We start from the raw sequence: 14,226 nt of genomic DNA on the forward strand, positions 1-14,226 counted from the left end.
TATGTTAAAGAAAGTGCCTTATTTAGTTTCACTGTCCTGTATTATTATCCGAATTTTATCTTATGTATTATAAATTTATAATTTCCAAAATAACTAGTTTGTCCAGTTTAGATTGGAAAATGGTTTGATATTATTTTGGTTTTGTTTATTTCTTTAAGTGTTTGGATTTTTTAGATTTACTCGGAGAAAATTGATTTTCTTTTAAGCATTTTGGTTTTTGTTTTGCTTATGAACAAAACAATTTGTAACATCAAAGTCATAAAATTAGTTTTTATAACAATAAAAAGTTACTAAACTTTGTGTTCGTTGCTCAAAAAATACAAATCACTATAAAATTAATGTCACGACCCAGCCCGGAGGGCCATGACGGGCACCCGGGCCCTACCTGCCGAGCACCACTAATCAAGCTGTCATGTCGTAACAAGGGTGGACCACGAGGGTCATTAGCTGGCAATCTGCTAGATCATAATAAAACTATACTGAAAAGGCACGAACCCAAAGGACATGCGTATATAACTATGCTGGACAAAAAGCGTATAAGCCGACAATGCCATCATAGACAACTATAGAACAAAATATAGGCTGAGGGGGCCATACAAGGTCTAACTGTACCACAACTGTCTACAAGCCTCTAATGGAGTACATGATATAACAAGGTCGGGACAAGGCCCCGGTATACCCGTATGTACAACAAAAAAATATAACATAGCAAAACACGCGACAACTCCGGGACAAGGGTGCTCGATATCGGTGACCGAACGAAGACCTACGGAGGCGAATCGTCCCTTTGTCTACACAGAACTGCGGGCATGAAACGCAGCGTCCCCCAAGTGAAAAGGGGTTAGTACGAACAAAGTACCGAGTATGTAAGGCATGAAAGTAATATAAAGAAGCCATGAAAGCATGTAGGATAAAAAGAATGCAACCTGTACATCTGAACTGCCTCTGAGGGACAATGACATGCATAAGTACTGTATATATGCGTATATAGTGCCTGGTCATGCATATATATATGCGTATACAAGCCCTGTCAAGCCTCTGTGGGCATCCCATTGTATCATATCGGCCTCTGTAGGCATAATCATCATCATATGATCAGCTGATCAGGTGGTAGTGTGTATATAACGCCGTCACATTCCCCATACCCCATATAGATAAAATATAAGTATACGCGTATATAACGCCTGTGGGGTCAAAATATGTGTGTGTATATATATATAATGCAATACATGAATATGATAAGAGTGCATCCTGAATCTGTCGGAGTGATGTAAGGTTGTTACACCTCCGATCGTTATTATGAAATAGCATTTTCATCATCATGAGACTCTATGAAGCATACTGAATAAGAGAAGAAGGACTTACTATGAACAATATCATTGGAACATGAATCAACATAGGACATCTCTAGCTGCTAAGAATGGAGTCATTATGGGTAGCGTTACGTTTACGTTTCGTTCATGAGGATCATGCCAAAAGAAAGAAAGTTAGCCTTATCATACCTTAAATCGTCAACACAAACCTACAGCGAAACCGTCGGAGAGTACTCTTTAATTTCACATCACTACTACCCTAAAGATTCTCATCAAAACAGCCCAATATACACTTGTATACGACACTTATACACTTTCTTCTTCTAATTATATCAAGTATAACCTCCTTAATACAATCTCAACACCAACTACTATCCTTACAACAAGATTCTAGCTCAAAAACGCATTAACAACATGACTCAAGTTAGATTACATCTCAACAAAAACTCAAGTTCATAGTTGAATCTTCCCTTCAACTTCTTCCCCTTCAAACCTAACATAACCATCATATAAACTCATAAACATGCAAATAAGATGAAATCCTACCTTAAGAGCTCAAGAACACTTCAATTCCAAGATTACTTCACCTTGGAATATCCTCCATAGCTTCTACAAGACGGAGAAACAAGCTTCAACCAATCACTTTAGAACCTTTGAGCACTTGTTCTTCTCTTTTGATCCTTGATTTTACTTATGGGTTGATTAGGTATGTTGGAGAGAGTTTTCTAGAAGGTTAGAGGTCAGGGGAGATAAAGGAAATGAGATAAAATGAGGAGTACATGAAACATATAACATAAAAGAGCTGGACTGACATAAAAATATGGCAAAAAAATACTGGATATATATATATATATATATATGCGGTCCGTATTTGTTGACTGTATTTCCCATCACCAATTTTTTCCTCTCTGCCAAGAGAAGTATGGACCGTATTTCCAAGTACGGTCCGTATTTCTCAATATACGGTCCGTATTCCTCTCCCCAAAATCAAGTTCCGACGAAACGTATTCTCTTCGGTTCGCTCATCCTCTAATCCTTCTAATACATGCCAAACATGAACTTGAACTCTTGTATACTCAAGATGAACACGTCTAATCTCATATAACCTCGAAGATAATTCCACCCTCCAAATCTATAACCACCAACTCACAAAGATGCTTAACGTACAAGAATACGGAGCGTAACAGTTAAATTCTTGGTCACCAAAAATGACATGTCATCAGGACATCATAATTTGCCACTGTTTACATGCCACATGAGAAAAAAATTATACTCCCTCTGTTTCAATTTATGTGAACCTATTTCCTTTTTAGTCCGTGCCAAAATGAATGACCTCTTTCCTAATTTGGAAACAAATTCACTTTATGAAGTGATTTACTGCTATACAAATATTCAAGACTTATTTTGAATCACAAGTTTTAAAAGTCTTTACTCTTTCTTAAATGTCGTGCCCAGTCAAATGGGTTCATATAAATTGAAACGGAGGGAGTACAAAATATCATCGTCATTTAACTTATATTTTAACGAAAAGCCCATTAACTACCCTTAACTTTAATTTTCAGGTTGAAAATGTCCTTCCTTTCAACAAAAGCATGAGATGACACATGTGGAACTTTAATTAGATATGCCACACTGATTTATTGGTTCAGGTGGCTCCACAATAAATAACCCGACCTATCCGGTTAATCCTAAATAGCTAGAATTATTTGAATTCAGCAATAGTGGACTCGACTTCAATGAGCTAGAAACCATCAATTTCAACAACCAACGGACTTCAAATGAAAACAAGTTGAGAGCTCAACAAAACTCAACAGTTACAATTCGAATACCTTGTTGAGTTCCTTGTAAAAATGATGCTTTGGATCATAAATACCTTAAAATCCCAAATTCAAAACGATCTGATTAATCCGACAATAAATATTTGAACTTAAAATTCAACTCAGCTGCTTCATAATTCAACTCAGATGCTTCATCCTTTAACAGTGGTATAATTCAGCCTCAACAATTACCGAATAAATAAATTCGGATTGGTCGAGTTATTTATGGGTTGGTTCTAATTTTCACGTGGACAAATAAATCAAGTATCACCTATTTAATTAAAGCTCACATATTTCATTTTATAATTCCATTAAAAGAAAGGACATTGTTTACCATAAAGGGCGATTGAGGACTAATAGGTAGAATGAGGGACATTTTTAACCCAAAATATAACGTTAAGTGCAATTGCATTCCAATAGGTGGAAGGAGGAAAAATTTAAGCCGATTCCAATATGTTCGGGGCATTTTTTTTAATACCCTTTTTCATAGTTTAAATATAAACAATTAACAAAATATTAAACCACAAACCCCTAAAATGCAAAATATTTACCTGCTTCATGCCCCCTCTAAACTAATTTCGCTTCTTACCCAACCGGCCGAAAATATTTATCCGAGTACCCCTCGCCCAAAACCCCTTCCTTCATGATACCATCACAATATATTTATATGTCATGATGGTATCATGGAGGAATAAGAGAAGGACTGAACCAGTCCTACATGATACTACTATCTCAGTCTGTTTATATACCACCATGGTATTTCAGAGGACTTAGGAGTGTCTCATTGAAGGACTGAAGAACGTCGCTGCCTCCTGAAAACAAAATAATTTCCCGCCCATACCCCTCTTACTTTCATGCCCCTGAAACTATTTATCCGAAATGCCCCAAAAATTATGATACTAACGTGGTATATAAATATACTGAGATGGTATCATGTTCATTATACAAAAGACACATTTTTTTCAGAAAAACATCTATGATACCATCATCTTATATACATATACTGTGATAGTATCGTGGAGGGCTGCTTTAGTCCTTCAATGAGACACTCATCGGTCCCTCATGATACCATCGTGGTACATAAATATACTGAGACGATATCATGGTGGACCTTCATTCCTTCTCTTAGTCCTAAATGATATATACCATCATGTATATAAATATACTGCGATGATATCATGAAAGAAGGGTTTCGGGGGAGAGGGTACTCGGGTAAATATTTTTGACTGGTTGGGTCAGAAGCAAAATTAGTTTAGGAGGCGACATAAGTGAGTATATATTTTACATTTTACGGGTATTTTGTGTTGTTTTCCCTAAAATTAACTCCAAAATATAATATAGTGTAGTATAATTGATTTTTTTTTTTTTTTTGACTATAGTATAATTGATTCAAACATAATGATAATGTAAAAGTTTTTCAACCGGTTGTGTGGCAAAAAATTGTCAACCCACTCATTTTGGTCAAAGACACTCATCCCCACAGATCACCTAGGTCTCCATAGATTTACCCTTCCTTGGTGCTAGCTTTTTAGTATTTCCAACACCAATTATAGTTCCCAAGACAACTCCCCATCTCCCCTATTTATTTTTTTCCCTTTTTTACGTAGTAATTTTTTTTAACTTTTTCAATTTGATTCAAAATAAGAGTTTTTCTTCAAGAAATTAAGAAGTTTTTTTTTTTTTTTTTGGTAAATTTACTCTGGTCTAATGTCTTTGTTCCTAATATATATTGTGTGTGTATGTGAATTACCTTTTTACCGATAACTCATAACATGTATATTGTACCTCCGTTATATTTGGGTATTATGAATACCGTATTCATACCCTTATCCTGAGAGAATCGTTTTGCTCAAACGTAGACTTTACTGAAGTATAATAGAGAGCAATTTTAAATGGCGAAGGCATGAATAACTTCAAAGTATAATGGAGATAGAATTAAAAAAATCAAATTTAAATGACATGCAACTATAAACAGTTTCTCCATCAAAGCTATCATGGAAAGCTGAGAGGTGATCTATTACCAATAGTAAAATCGAGGAAGCTAGTTTGTTATTGTCAGGGAGCACCAACATGGAATTTTGTTCAGTACTTAGCTGCTTATAAGAGAGACTCACAAGGGACATGTTAGTACAATGGAGTATTGTCACTGAAGAGAGCTGCTAAACTACCACACCAATTTAGCCCAAATTTGACCACACCTATGAAAAGACCTTCATAACCTTTACATGTATAATTTTGAATTAAGATGAATTTTAGGAGGGAAGGATAGAAATGACATTAACTACGTGTAAATTATTAAATTTGTCTTATATACCCGTGTAAATTTACTATGCTACCCTCATTTGGGCCGTTGTGGCCAACATTAGTGTGGCCAAAAGACCTTTCCGGTCACTGAAATGATATGTTCTTTGTGTGATTCCATGGATGAAGATACTCACCATCTACTGTTTGAATGTGAATTTTCTACTGCTATATGGAAGAAGATTTTAGAGCGGCACTTGATAGAAAAACAATGAAAATTAGGCATACAAAAGAAAAAAAAAATGCTTAAGCTGAGATTTATAAAATGACATTAGCAAGTCATATAATGTTTGGCAAGAAAAGAACTGGAGAATCTTCTAAAAGAAAACAGTAAATACCGAGACATCATTAGTTAGGCTGATAATTCAAGAGGCACATTGGAGAGGACTGAGGACCAGCCTAGTGATAATTCAAGAGGAACATTAGGGTGTGTTTGGTATGATTTTTCAATTTTTTCGTGTTTGTGGTTAAAATATTTAGAAAAATATTTTTTCTAGAAAAATAAGTTTCTTAAAATGAGATAAATGACTTTTCAAATGGAAGTTGGAAAATAAGTTTCATAAATGACATTTCAACCTCATTGTCTTTCCCCCAACGCTCCAATTTCCACCTCTTGACCATCCCATCTCCCAGCCACTCCCGAACCACAACTCCCTAGTACCCCATCCCACTTGCATAATATTTTTCTTAATTATATGAAAATGTATTGAGATTGAGGATTAGGGTAGAAGGTTAGTAGGTAAGATAGTGTTGTCGTATTTTTAGTTGTATGATTCATCTAGTCGCATAGTTTCTTTTTTTAGCTAATGTGTATTGACATCTGTTACTACATTTGTTATTTTGTTGTCTCTTTTTTTTCCTACATTCCTGCATCGGTTATATTTTTTTTAGCCCAGAGTCTATCGAAAACAACCTCTCTGCCCAGCAAAGGTAAAGGTAAAATCTGCGTACATCTTACTCTCTCCAAAGCACACTTATTGCATTACACTGAGTATGTTATTGTTGTTATATAAAAATACCGTTGGAACAATATTTATTTACTTATTTAGTAAAATAAGTAACATTTTTCCTTCATACCAAACACACCTTTAATCCTTATTACTAAAATATTCCTTTTTATCTCGCGGAGTAGATCATGTATAGGAGATAAGGCTACACAATTACATTTCTACCCTAACATATAAAAAAAGGACTACAAGGGTAAACTCGGCTTTACTCAAATCTCTCAGATGCTCAGTCGATTCACAGTGACTCCATCTCTGCCACGTGGTTCTCACCGGCATTCGTGTTCAACTTCTCCGGCAACTTCTTCAAGCCAAGGTCTTTTCCGTCTTTTTCTATTTTTCTTAGTGTATGGTTATTTGAAGCTTAATTTGTTATGGGATAATTGGACTTTTGGTCCCTTTGTAATATTTTGCTAAGCTTATTTAACCTTCATATTAACTAAAATATGTGTTTTTGATTCCTCATATGAGAAATATGTGATATTTCTCTTATTTCTAGAACTGTATATCACCCGCAAATATGGAGTAACTTAACAAATTTTAACACAATACATCGATAAAAAAAAAAAAAAAGAATTAGAACTTAATAATTTGTTGAATTTGTGAAGATCCATAGTTTGAGGGATCAAAAGTGCACATATCAATTAATTGAAGGTTAAATGTGCTTAACAAGAAATCACAAGGGCCAAAACTAGAATTTATCGATATTTGAGGGGCTAACATTGCTAATATACCATTTGTTATTGTAGCCGATTTATGGGATCAGATATATATTTTCTGTATCTGTTCTGCTCTATTGGGGCTCATTTTATGTGCTGTGTTGATTATTTGGGAAAATTTACTTTTCTGATATCTGATTTATTTTACTGTGGTTTTTTGGAATTTGAGATATTGGTGTATTTACTTTAGAGACTTGAAATTTTCTACTGCGCGTCTGTGCCAATTAGAGCTGTCAATATGGGCTTGGCCCGGGAGGCCGGCCCAACCCAACCCTTTATTTTAGTTGGGTTGAAATTTAAGATTTCTTTGGGCTATAGAAGTGAGGCTCAAAAGCCCGGCCCTCTCTTAACCGCCCGCGGCCTCCAAGCGGTCGTTGGCCGGCTAGCCCTTGAGAGTTAATAATAAATTAATTTTTTTTTAAAATATAAGTAAATTAAACAAAAAGATAAAAGGTAATGAGAAAAAAGAATGTACTTACTACTAAGTAGTAATTAGAAACTGGAGTAATACTTTTTAGTCTTAGAATTTATATTATATTTAATTTCTTTGGAACGTGATCAGAATTAGTGATTGAAAAAAATAATTTATATTTGTTCTCTTGAATTTTTTCTTCTATGATATGGATTTGTGCAAGAATGAGTGGTAGAAGATTCCATTTCATATTGCAAAAGTTTCTTCTATTTCATATTGCAAAAGTTCCATGTTCAAATTGTACCAAAAATCACTTAGAAAATATTATTTCGGAAGATGAAAAAACTTAAAGGGCTGGCCCGTCCTAGTCCACTTAGGGCTGGGTTGGGCTGCCATTTTGCAGGCCCTTCAACTAAAAGGGCCAGCCCGTCCTAGCCCATTTAATTCTTTGGCCCTTTAGGGCTGGGTTGGGCCGGGCCAGTCCATTTTGACACCTCTAGCGCCAATGGGCAAAATTCGCGGCATTCATTTGTTATTTTACTTTAAGAACTACTAATTTACTCGAAATAATAGAAGCGATTAATTTCGGTAGTTCTTCTCCTCTTAGACGGGATAGACCTGATCATCGGTTGCAATGCGAGTATTGTCAACAATACCTTAAATTGAGTATTTATAGCGAATTAATTGCGCCTTTAAAAGCACTCTAAATTATGCTTTTCCTTACCATTAGTGTTTTAGTATCCACGTGTTTTTATTCTTAGTTTTCTATTACTACCTGTTGTCTCTTCTGCTTCTGTTTTCTTACTATCATGCTATTGTTACTGCGTGTGTTTTCATATATGTTGTGTTTGTGCTTTACTTGAGCCGAGGGTCTATCGGAAACAGCCTCTCTACCTGCACAAGGTATGGGTAAGGTCTGCGTACACTCTACCCTCCCTAGACCTCACTTATGGGATTGCACTGGGTATGTTGTTGTTGCTTCTAGGAATGCCTATCGGTCTGTTCGGTCCGGTGTTGTGTATTACCGGTTCGGTTTGTAAACATGCTAAATTGATAACCAAACCAATAATAAATTAGTTTTCGGTTTAACCAATGAGGAAATGCTCTAATTTTTTTGTTTTCTCTTTATTTTCATTTGTTTATATATACACTGCGTTCATGCATAAAGTCTACACAAATTACAAGCAGAAGCAAATTCAAAGACGTTATTGCTAAAACAAACTTGTTTTTTTTTTTTGGTTGAGAGAGGCAGCGTGCAGAGAGTCGAGAGCCCTAGTTTGAGAGAACCAAAGAGTGATCCTAGAACGAAAGTAAGAATTTAGGAAATTCAGTTTGTAATTAAAATTTAGGAAATCGAGTTTGTATTTAAAATCTAAAGCCGCTAATATAATTAGGGATAAAAAGTTACTATTAATATAATCTTATTGGGTTATCGGTTTAACCATTAACTAAAATTTCAAAACCGGAAACCGAACCAATAGTCCAATTAAAAAAAATTACAAAACCGTTTAAAGCCCGTTAACCCAATAACCCGATACCGATAAACCGATTTTTGGACACCCCTAGTTGCTTCTCCTAAAAAGCTAATTTGTTTTGTCTCCCTAACAAGTCCCGCAGGGTATAATCTATGTTACACAGACTCGGTTATGGTTAAGTCTATTGATACTACAATATGTGTAGTTTTTTCTTTATGACTATTTTCATTGTATTCTGAAAAATCCTCATGAAGTACCTTTAAATATGGATATATCAAGGCAAATGAAGGATCTATGTACCTATAGTTGATATTCACAGAATTTGATAAATTGAAGCCTGCTGTCCTGTAACAATGCTTGTGTTGGTGAGAAGTGTTAATAGAAGTCCTTTTACGACTCTTTTATTTTGTCCAGATTTGTGTTTTGCCTTCTGATCCTATCTTTTCTCTGCTTCTTTCCTTTTCTCTCTGTAACATTGGATGTTTTATACAGCTCGCAGTGATTGTGCATTATTGACCGCATATAGCATGTGAAGATGGTGTTATCATCAGTAATCCGACTTTTCTAGAATTGGGAAATGCCCGAGATAACAAACATAGCAAAAGAAATATCTGAAAATGGGACAGATTCATCTCAGGATGATATTGGCACTGTCGAGGAGATTCCTGAGGACACAATCTTATCACGACAAACGTCTGTGAACCTTGTCCCTTTCATTGGCCAGAGATTTGTATCACAGGATGCTGCATATGAATTTTACTGTAGCTTTGCAAAACAATGTGGCTTCTCAATCAGACGTCATCGTACACGGGGGAAGGATGGAGTTGGTAGGGGAATTACAAGAAGAGATTTTACATGCCATCGTGGTGGCTATCCACAGCTAAAGCCTTCAGAAGATGGCAAGCTGCAAAGGAATCGTAAATCATCACGTTGTGGATGCCAGGCATTCATGAGAATTGTTAAAAGAGCAGATGTTAATGTCCCCGAATGGCGGATTACAGGTTTCAGCAATGTTCATAACCATGAACTTTTAAAGTCAACTGAGTTGCAGCTTATTCCTGCCTACTGCACCATGTCTCCTGATGACAAGAGTCGCATTTGCATGTTTGCGAAAGCTGGGATGTCAGTTCGGCAAATGCTGAGGTTGATGGAGCTAGAGAAGGGAGTTAAGTTGGGTTGTTTACCCTTCACAGAGGTTGATGTCAGAAACTTGCTACAATCTTTTAGGAATGTGGACCAGGATAATGACCCTATTGACCTTCTCAAAATGTGCAAGGAGATGAAAGACAAAGACCCTAACTTCAAATATGACTACAAGATAGATTGTAATAACAGGTTGGAGCATATTGCTTGGTCTTATGCTTCATCGATGAGGTTGTTTGAGGCGTTTGGTGATGCCATAGTATTTGACACTACTCACCGCTTAGATGCCTATGATATGCTTCTTGGGATATGGATCGGAGTGGATAACCATGGAAGTCATTGTTTCTTTGGTTGTGTACTCCTTCGAGATGAAAATTTGCAGTCTTTCTCCTGGGCATTGAAGGTATGAAGCCGTGTTATCATGTTGCTATACCACTATACCAATCCCATTTATGAAGTCTTGAATTTTCTTTAAACCTACTTAATTTTTCAGCACCCAAAACGCTTCAAATTCTTGAAATGCTTATTGTGTGCCTAACAATAGGAGTCCACGAGAGTGCCCAGAAAATACTGATGAAACTAGTGCAAAAAAGTGTAGTTTATTCCTTTCTCTTACTTACTATACTTCAGATGTTAAAAGGAAAAAAGAATTATCCATCTGTTCATATGTTATTGAGCTACTTCGAATAACTGTGTAAACTGGTTGTAGAGGAAATTATTGAACTAAGTTTTGCAAGTAGTGTGCAAAGTCTATTAACAAAGAAGTTCATTAGATCAGAGTCTAAAGTTGAGTTTTGTTGTTTGATTCTTGAAGTATAAAAGATCATATTTAAGTTGCCAAATAGTTCTGAGGCATCAGAAATGGAAGATGAATAGAGTGTGTTTGGCTGTACCCAAAAACTAAAAAATCATAAGTAAGAGTATCTTGCAGGTGTAACTATGATTGTTGGACAGGATTTTTGCAGCTGATACATACACACGATATGTTACAATCTATAAAAAAAAAGAAAAAAGTGTATTTTGCAGGCTGCAGCTAATTGGAAGATCTCTTGCTTAATAAATTATTGTCTTTTTGTCTGCTTGGGCTTTATAATTTGCTTCACTCGCCTTATCCGAATGACTAATCTCTTTGTGATCTTTCCTTGAATTTCTTGTTTTCTGTTTAATGAGACAGAACCCTCACTACTTTTATTTCTTTTTACCAATCTTCCCCTCTCCTTATCATCTTTTGTTGGTATATATGTTTGTTACATCAGGTCTAGCCATCTCAGTTCTATTCTGGTATGCATATGCTACTAGCTTAGCTATAACAACTGCAGATATCTTTGAGATGCATCTTTCTATCCATAGCTTGCAACTCCTGTGGTTCCACGCTAATATGAAATCTCTCTTGTTTTGCTTTGTTTCTCTAAAATTGGTGCTAGACATTCTTGGGCTTCATGAATGGCAAGGCTCCAGGAACCATTTTGACTGATCAAAGTTTGTGGCTCAAAGAAGCAATTGCCACTGAAATGCCAAGAGTAAAACATGCATTTTGCATTTGGAATATAATTTCGAGGTTTTCAGATTGGTTTTCAACACTTCTCGGATCCCAATATGGTAATTGGAAGGCAGAGTTCCATCGCCTCTACAATTTACATTCGATTGAGGAATACGAAGTGGGATGGAATGAGATGGTTGAAACCTACCGGCTGGATGGAAATAAACACATTGTCAGTCTATATGCTTTACGTTCATACTGGGCGCTACCTTTTTTGAGATCTTTCTTCTTTGCTGGAATGACAAGTACAATTCAGTCAGAAACAATAAATACTTATATCCAGAGGTTTTTGAGTGCTCAATCTGCACTTGATAATTTTGTGGAGCAGGTGTGAGATTCACACTCACCTTTTGTTCTTAGCCAGTTTATTTATTACTCATTTAATTCTTCTTCAATTCGTTTGCTGATAACTGTACATATTGCAGGTTGCTCGGGTTGTAGATGCTAAAGATCAAGCAGGAGCAAAACATAAGGTACAGAGAAACGTTCAGAAGGTTCCCCTGAAAACAGGTTCACCAATAGAGTCTCATGCTGCAACTGTTCTTACACCATATGCCTTCTCAAAACTACAAGAGGAGCTTGTTTTGGCACCACAGTATGCATCACTGATGGTAGATGAAAGTTACTTCGTCGTGAGACACCATAAGGAAATAGATGGGGCTTACAAAGTACTCTGGGTTCCGCATGATGAGTTCATTAGCTGTAGCTGCCATAATTTTGAGTTTACTGGTATTCTCTGTAGGCACGTGCTTCGTGTTCTGTCAACTAACAACTGTTTTCACATTCCAGACCAATATCTGCCCATTCGCTGGCGTGAGTTGACCTCATCTTTGGCTAAGCCCACCCTTTTTACTCTACCAAGTGATAATATGGGAAAAGTTCAGTTATTGCAGTCCATGATTTCGACACTGATTACTGAATCAGTTGAAACCGAAGAACGCCTCAATGTTGTTTGTGATGAAGTTTCTACAGTTATATCTCGCATTAAGGGGTTTCCTACAGCATCCAATGGGGGTAATGCTATTGCATATGAGAGCCCATCAGACTCCCTGATTCTTGCAGAGGTTGAGGATTCTGAAGGCATTGGTCAGAGTTTCACTGGCAACCCTCATGAGTGTATAAATTCTGGAAAGTTGAAAGAAAGAGGATCCAGAGATGGACTGTATCTTTACGGGAAGAGGAGGCGTTTTTCCATTCCATGTTGTGGGCAGTATGACCATGATGCAAATGATTGTCCAATGATGGAAGATGAAGATTTGAATGGAGATAGACTTGGCTTTTTATAGTAGAAATGTTATGAAATGGAGCTAGCCCTTCGAGGAAGTAGGAATATGTACCATCTACTCTGTTCATAGGCTGACAGTTTCTCCTCTAAATGCAAATCTTTTACACCTTTAAACTTTTGTCACCCAGAAAATCAACTCCGACATGGACGGAACACACTTTCTGACCAAAATTCTTCTTTGTAACAAATGAAGGTCTTTTTTTCAGGAACCAATCAATGACGCGTTATTATTTCTGTACTACCAACCTCAACTCCTAAAAGAAATAAAAAGAAGCATTTAAGATGTAGCACTATGATTCTCACGCCCCAACGGGAATACAAAGAGCAAGGTTAGATGATATAATTTTGGTTTTTAGTTGAAATCCAACTGCTGCAAGATACATGTGATTTTTTCCTCTTCATCCTGTGACCATGGCATTTTGTGTGTCTTTCTGAAAATGTTCAATGGTACAAGTTGACTAATGTGTGAAAACACAGGTCTAAATTCCTCGAGTTTTGAGATCTATTCTAAGGCATATCAAGTGTAGATTTTGATTTAATACTTGTATTCGGTTCAAACAACATTATATTTACAAGACTAGCTATAGGACACAATACTAATGGTTAAACTGGTACTTGGGATGCCATAATGTGATGAAATGGAACATAAAATTCTAGTAATTTTGAGCTTCATCAGCTAAGGAAACTTTGCTTAGCCTGCTGGGCAGTGTCTTAAGATCATTCATGTTCTTGACCTTTCTGGCTCTTCCTCGGCGGCTGCCTGAACCAAATACAGCTCTATGTGCCAATGCCTTGCCCAAAAGCCGGTACTCGGCCCTGGAAGCATTGGTCTGATCTTGTTGCCTCGTCTCACCACCATCACACTGCTGTTGCCTGCCATTGCTGTTGTAGGTTTCAGAAACTTCACATGTTGCTTTGTCAGTAGCCATTGTATTAGAACACCAAAGGAGGACTAGGATATTGGTTTGAAGGAAATCAAGAAGTGGGTGAACTTTTATATATGGCCCTTTTGGCTTGAAGGGAATAAATGTTTATAAAGATGGTTAAGTTGGGTCGTTGGTGGTGGCATGAAAAGGTAAAGTTGGAGGAATTTTGAAGCAAAGTTTCACATAGCCGAAAGGCTACTCCTTACGCAAATCCTTTTTAACCTGTCCATGCATTTATCAATGTCTCTTGAGTAAGAAGGAATAATATATTACACTTATTACTCGCTAACT

The 14,226-nt window shown here is 36.5% G+C and overlaps 1 protein-coding gene across 2 annotated transcripts; it reads left to right on the top strand.

Moving 5' to 3' along the window:
- The first annotated feature begins 6,554 nt into the window (after nucleotides 1-6,554).
- LOC132047498 (protein FAR1-RELATED SEQUENCE 11-like) lies at nucleotides 6,555-13,709 on the top strand. Of its 2 annotated transcripts, none has more exons than XM_059438536.1 (4): nucleotides 6,555-6,751; nucleotides 9,534-10,587; nucleotides 11,609-12,052; nucleotides 12,150-13,709. In XM_059438536.1, exons 2-4 carry the CDS (start codon nucleotides 9,619-9,621, stop codon nucleotides 13,008-13,010), a joined length of 2,274 nt encoding a protein of 757 aa, XP_059294519.1. In that variant the 5' UTR covers nucleotides 6,555-6,751; nucleotides 9,534-9,618; the 3' UTR covers nucleotides 13,011-13,709. The 2 variants fall into 2 exon arrangements, with proteins under 2 accessions (XP_059294519.1, XP_059294523.1); XM_059438540.1 differs by lacking the exon at nucleotides 6,555-6,751 and adding an exon at nucleotides 8,561-9,406.
- Nucleotides 13,710-14,226: the final 517 nt, after the last annotated feature.

This window comes from Lycium ferocissimum, chromosome 1 (genome assembly GCF_029784015.1).
Source record: "Lycium ferocissimum isolate CSIRO_LF1 chromosome 1, AGI_CSIRO_Lferr_CH_V1, whole genome shotgun sequence".
NCBI classification, from domain to species: domain Eukaryota; kingdom Viridiplantae; phylum Streptophyta; class Magnoliopsida; order Solanales; family Solanaceae; genus Lycium; species Lycium ferocissimum.

Bases quoted from the DNA above. Each gene is read 5' to 3' on its own strand.
- LOC132047498 (XM_059438536.1), top strand. From the start codon at position 9,619: ATGCCCGAGATAACAAACATAGCAAAAGAAATATCTGAAAATGGGACA. The intron at 10,588-11,608 runs GTATGAAGCCGT...AATTGGTGCTAG, and splicing joins CTTTCTCCTGGGCATTGAAG to ACATTCTTGGGCTTCATGAA. The intron at 12,053-12,149 runs GTGTGAGATTCA...TACATATTGCAG, and splicing joins TTGATAATTTTGTGGAGCAG to GTTGCTCGGGTTGTAGATGC.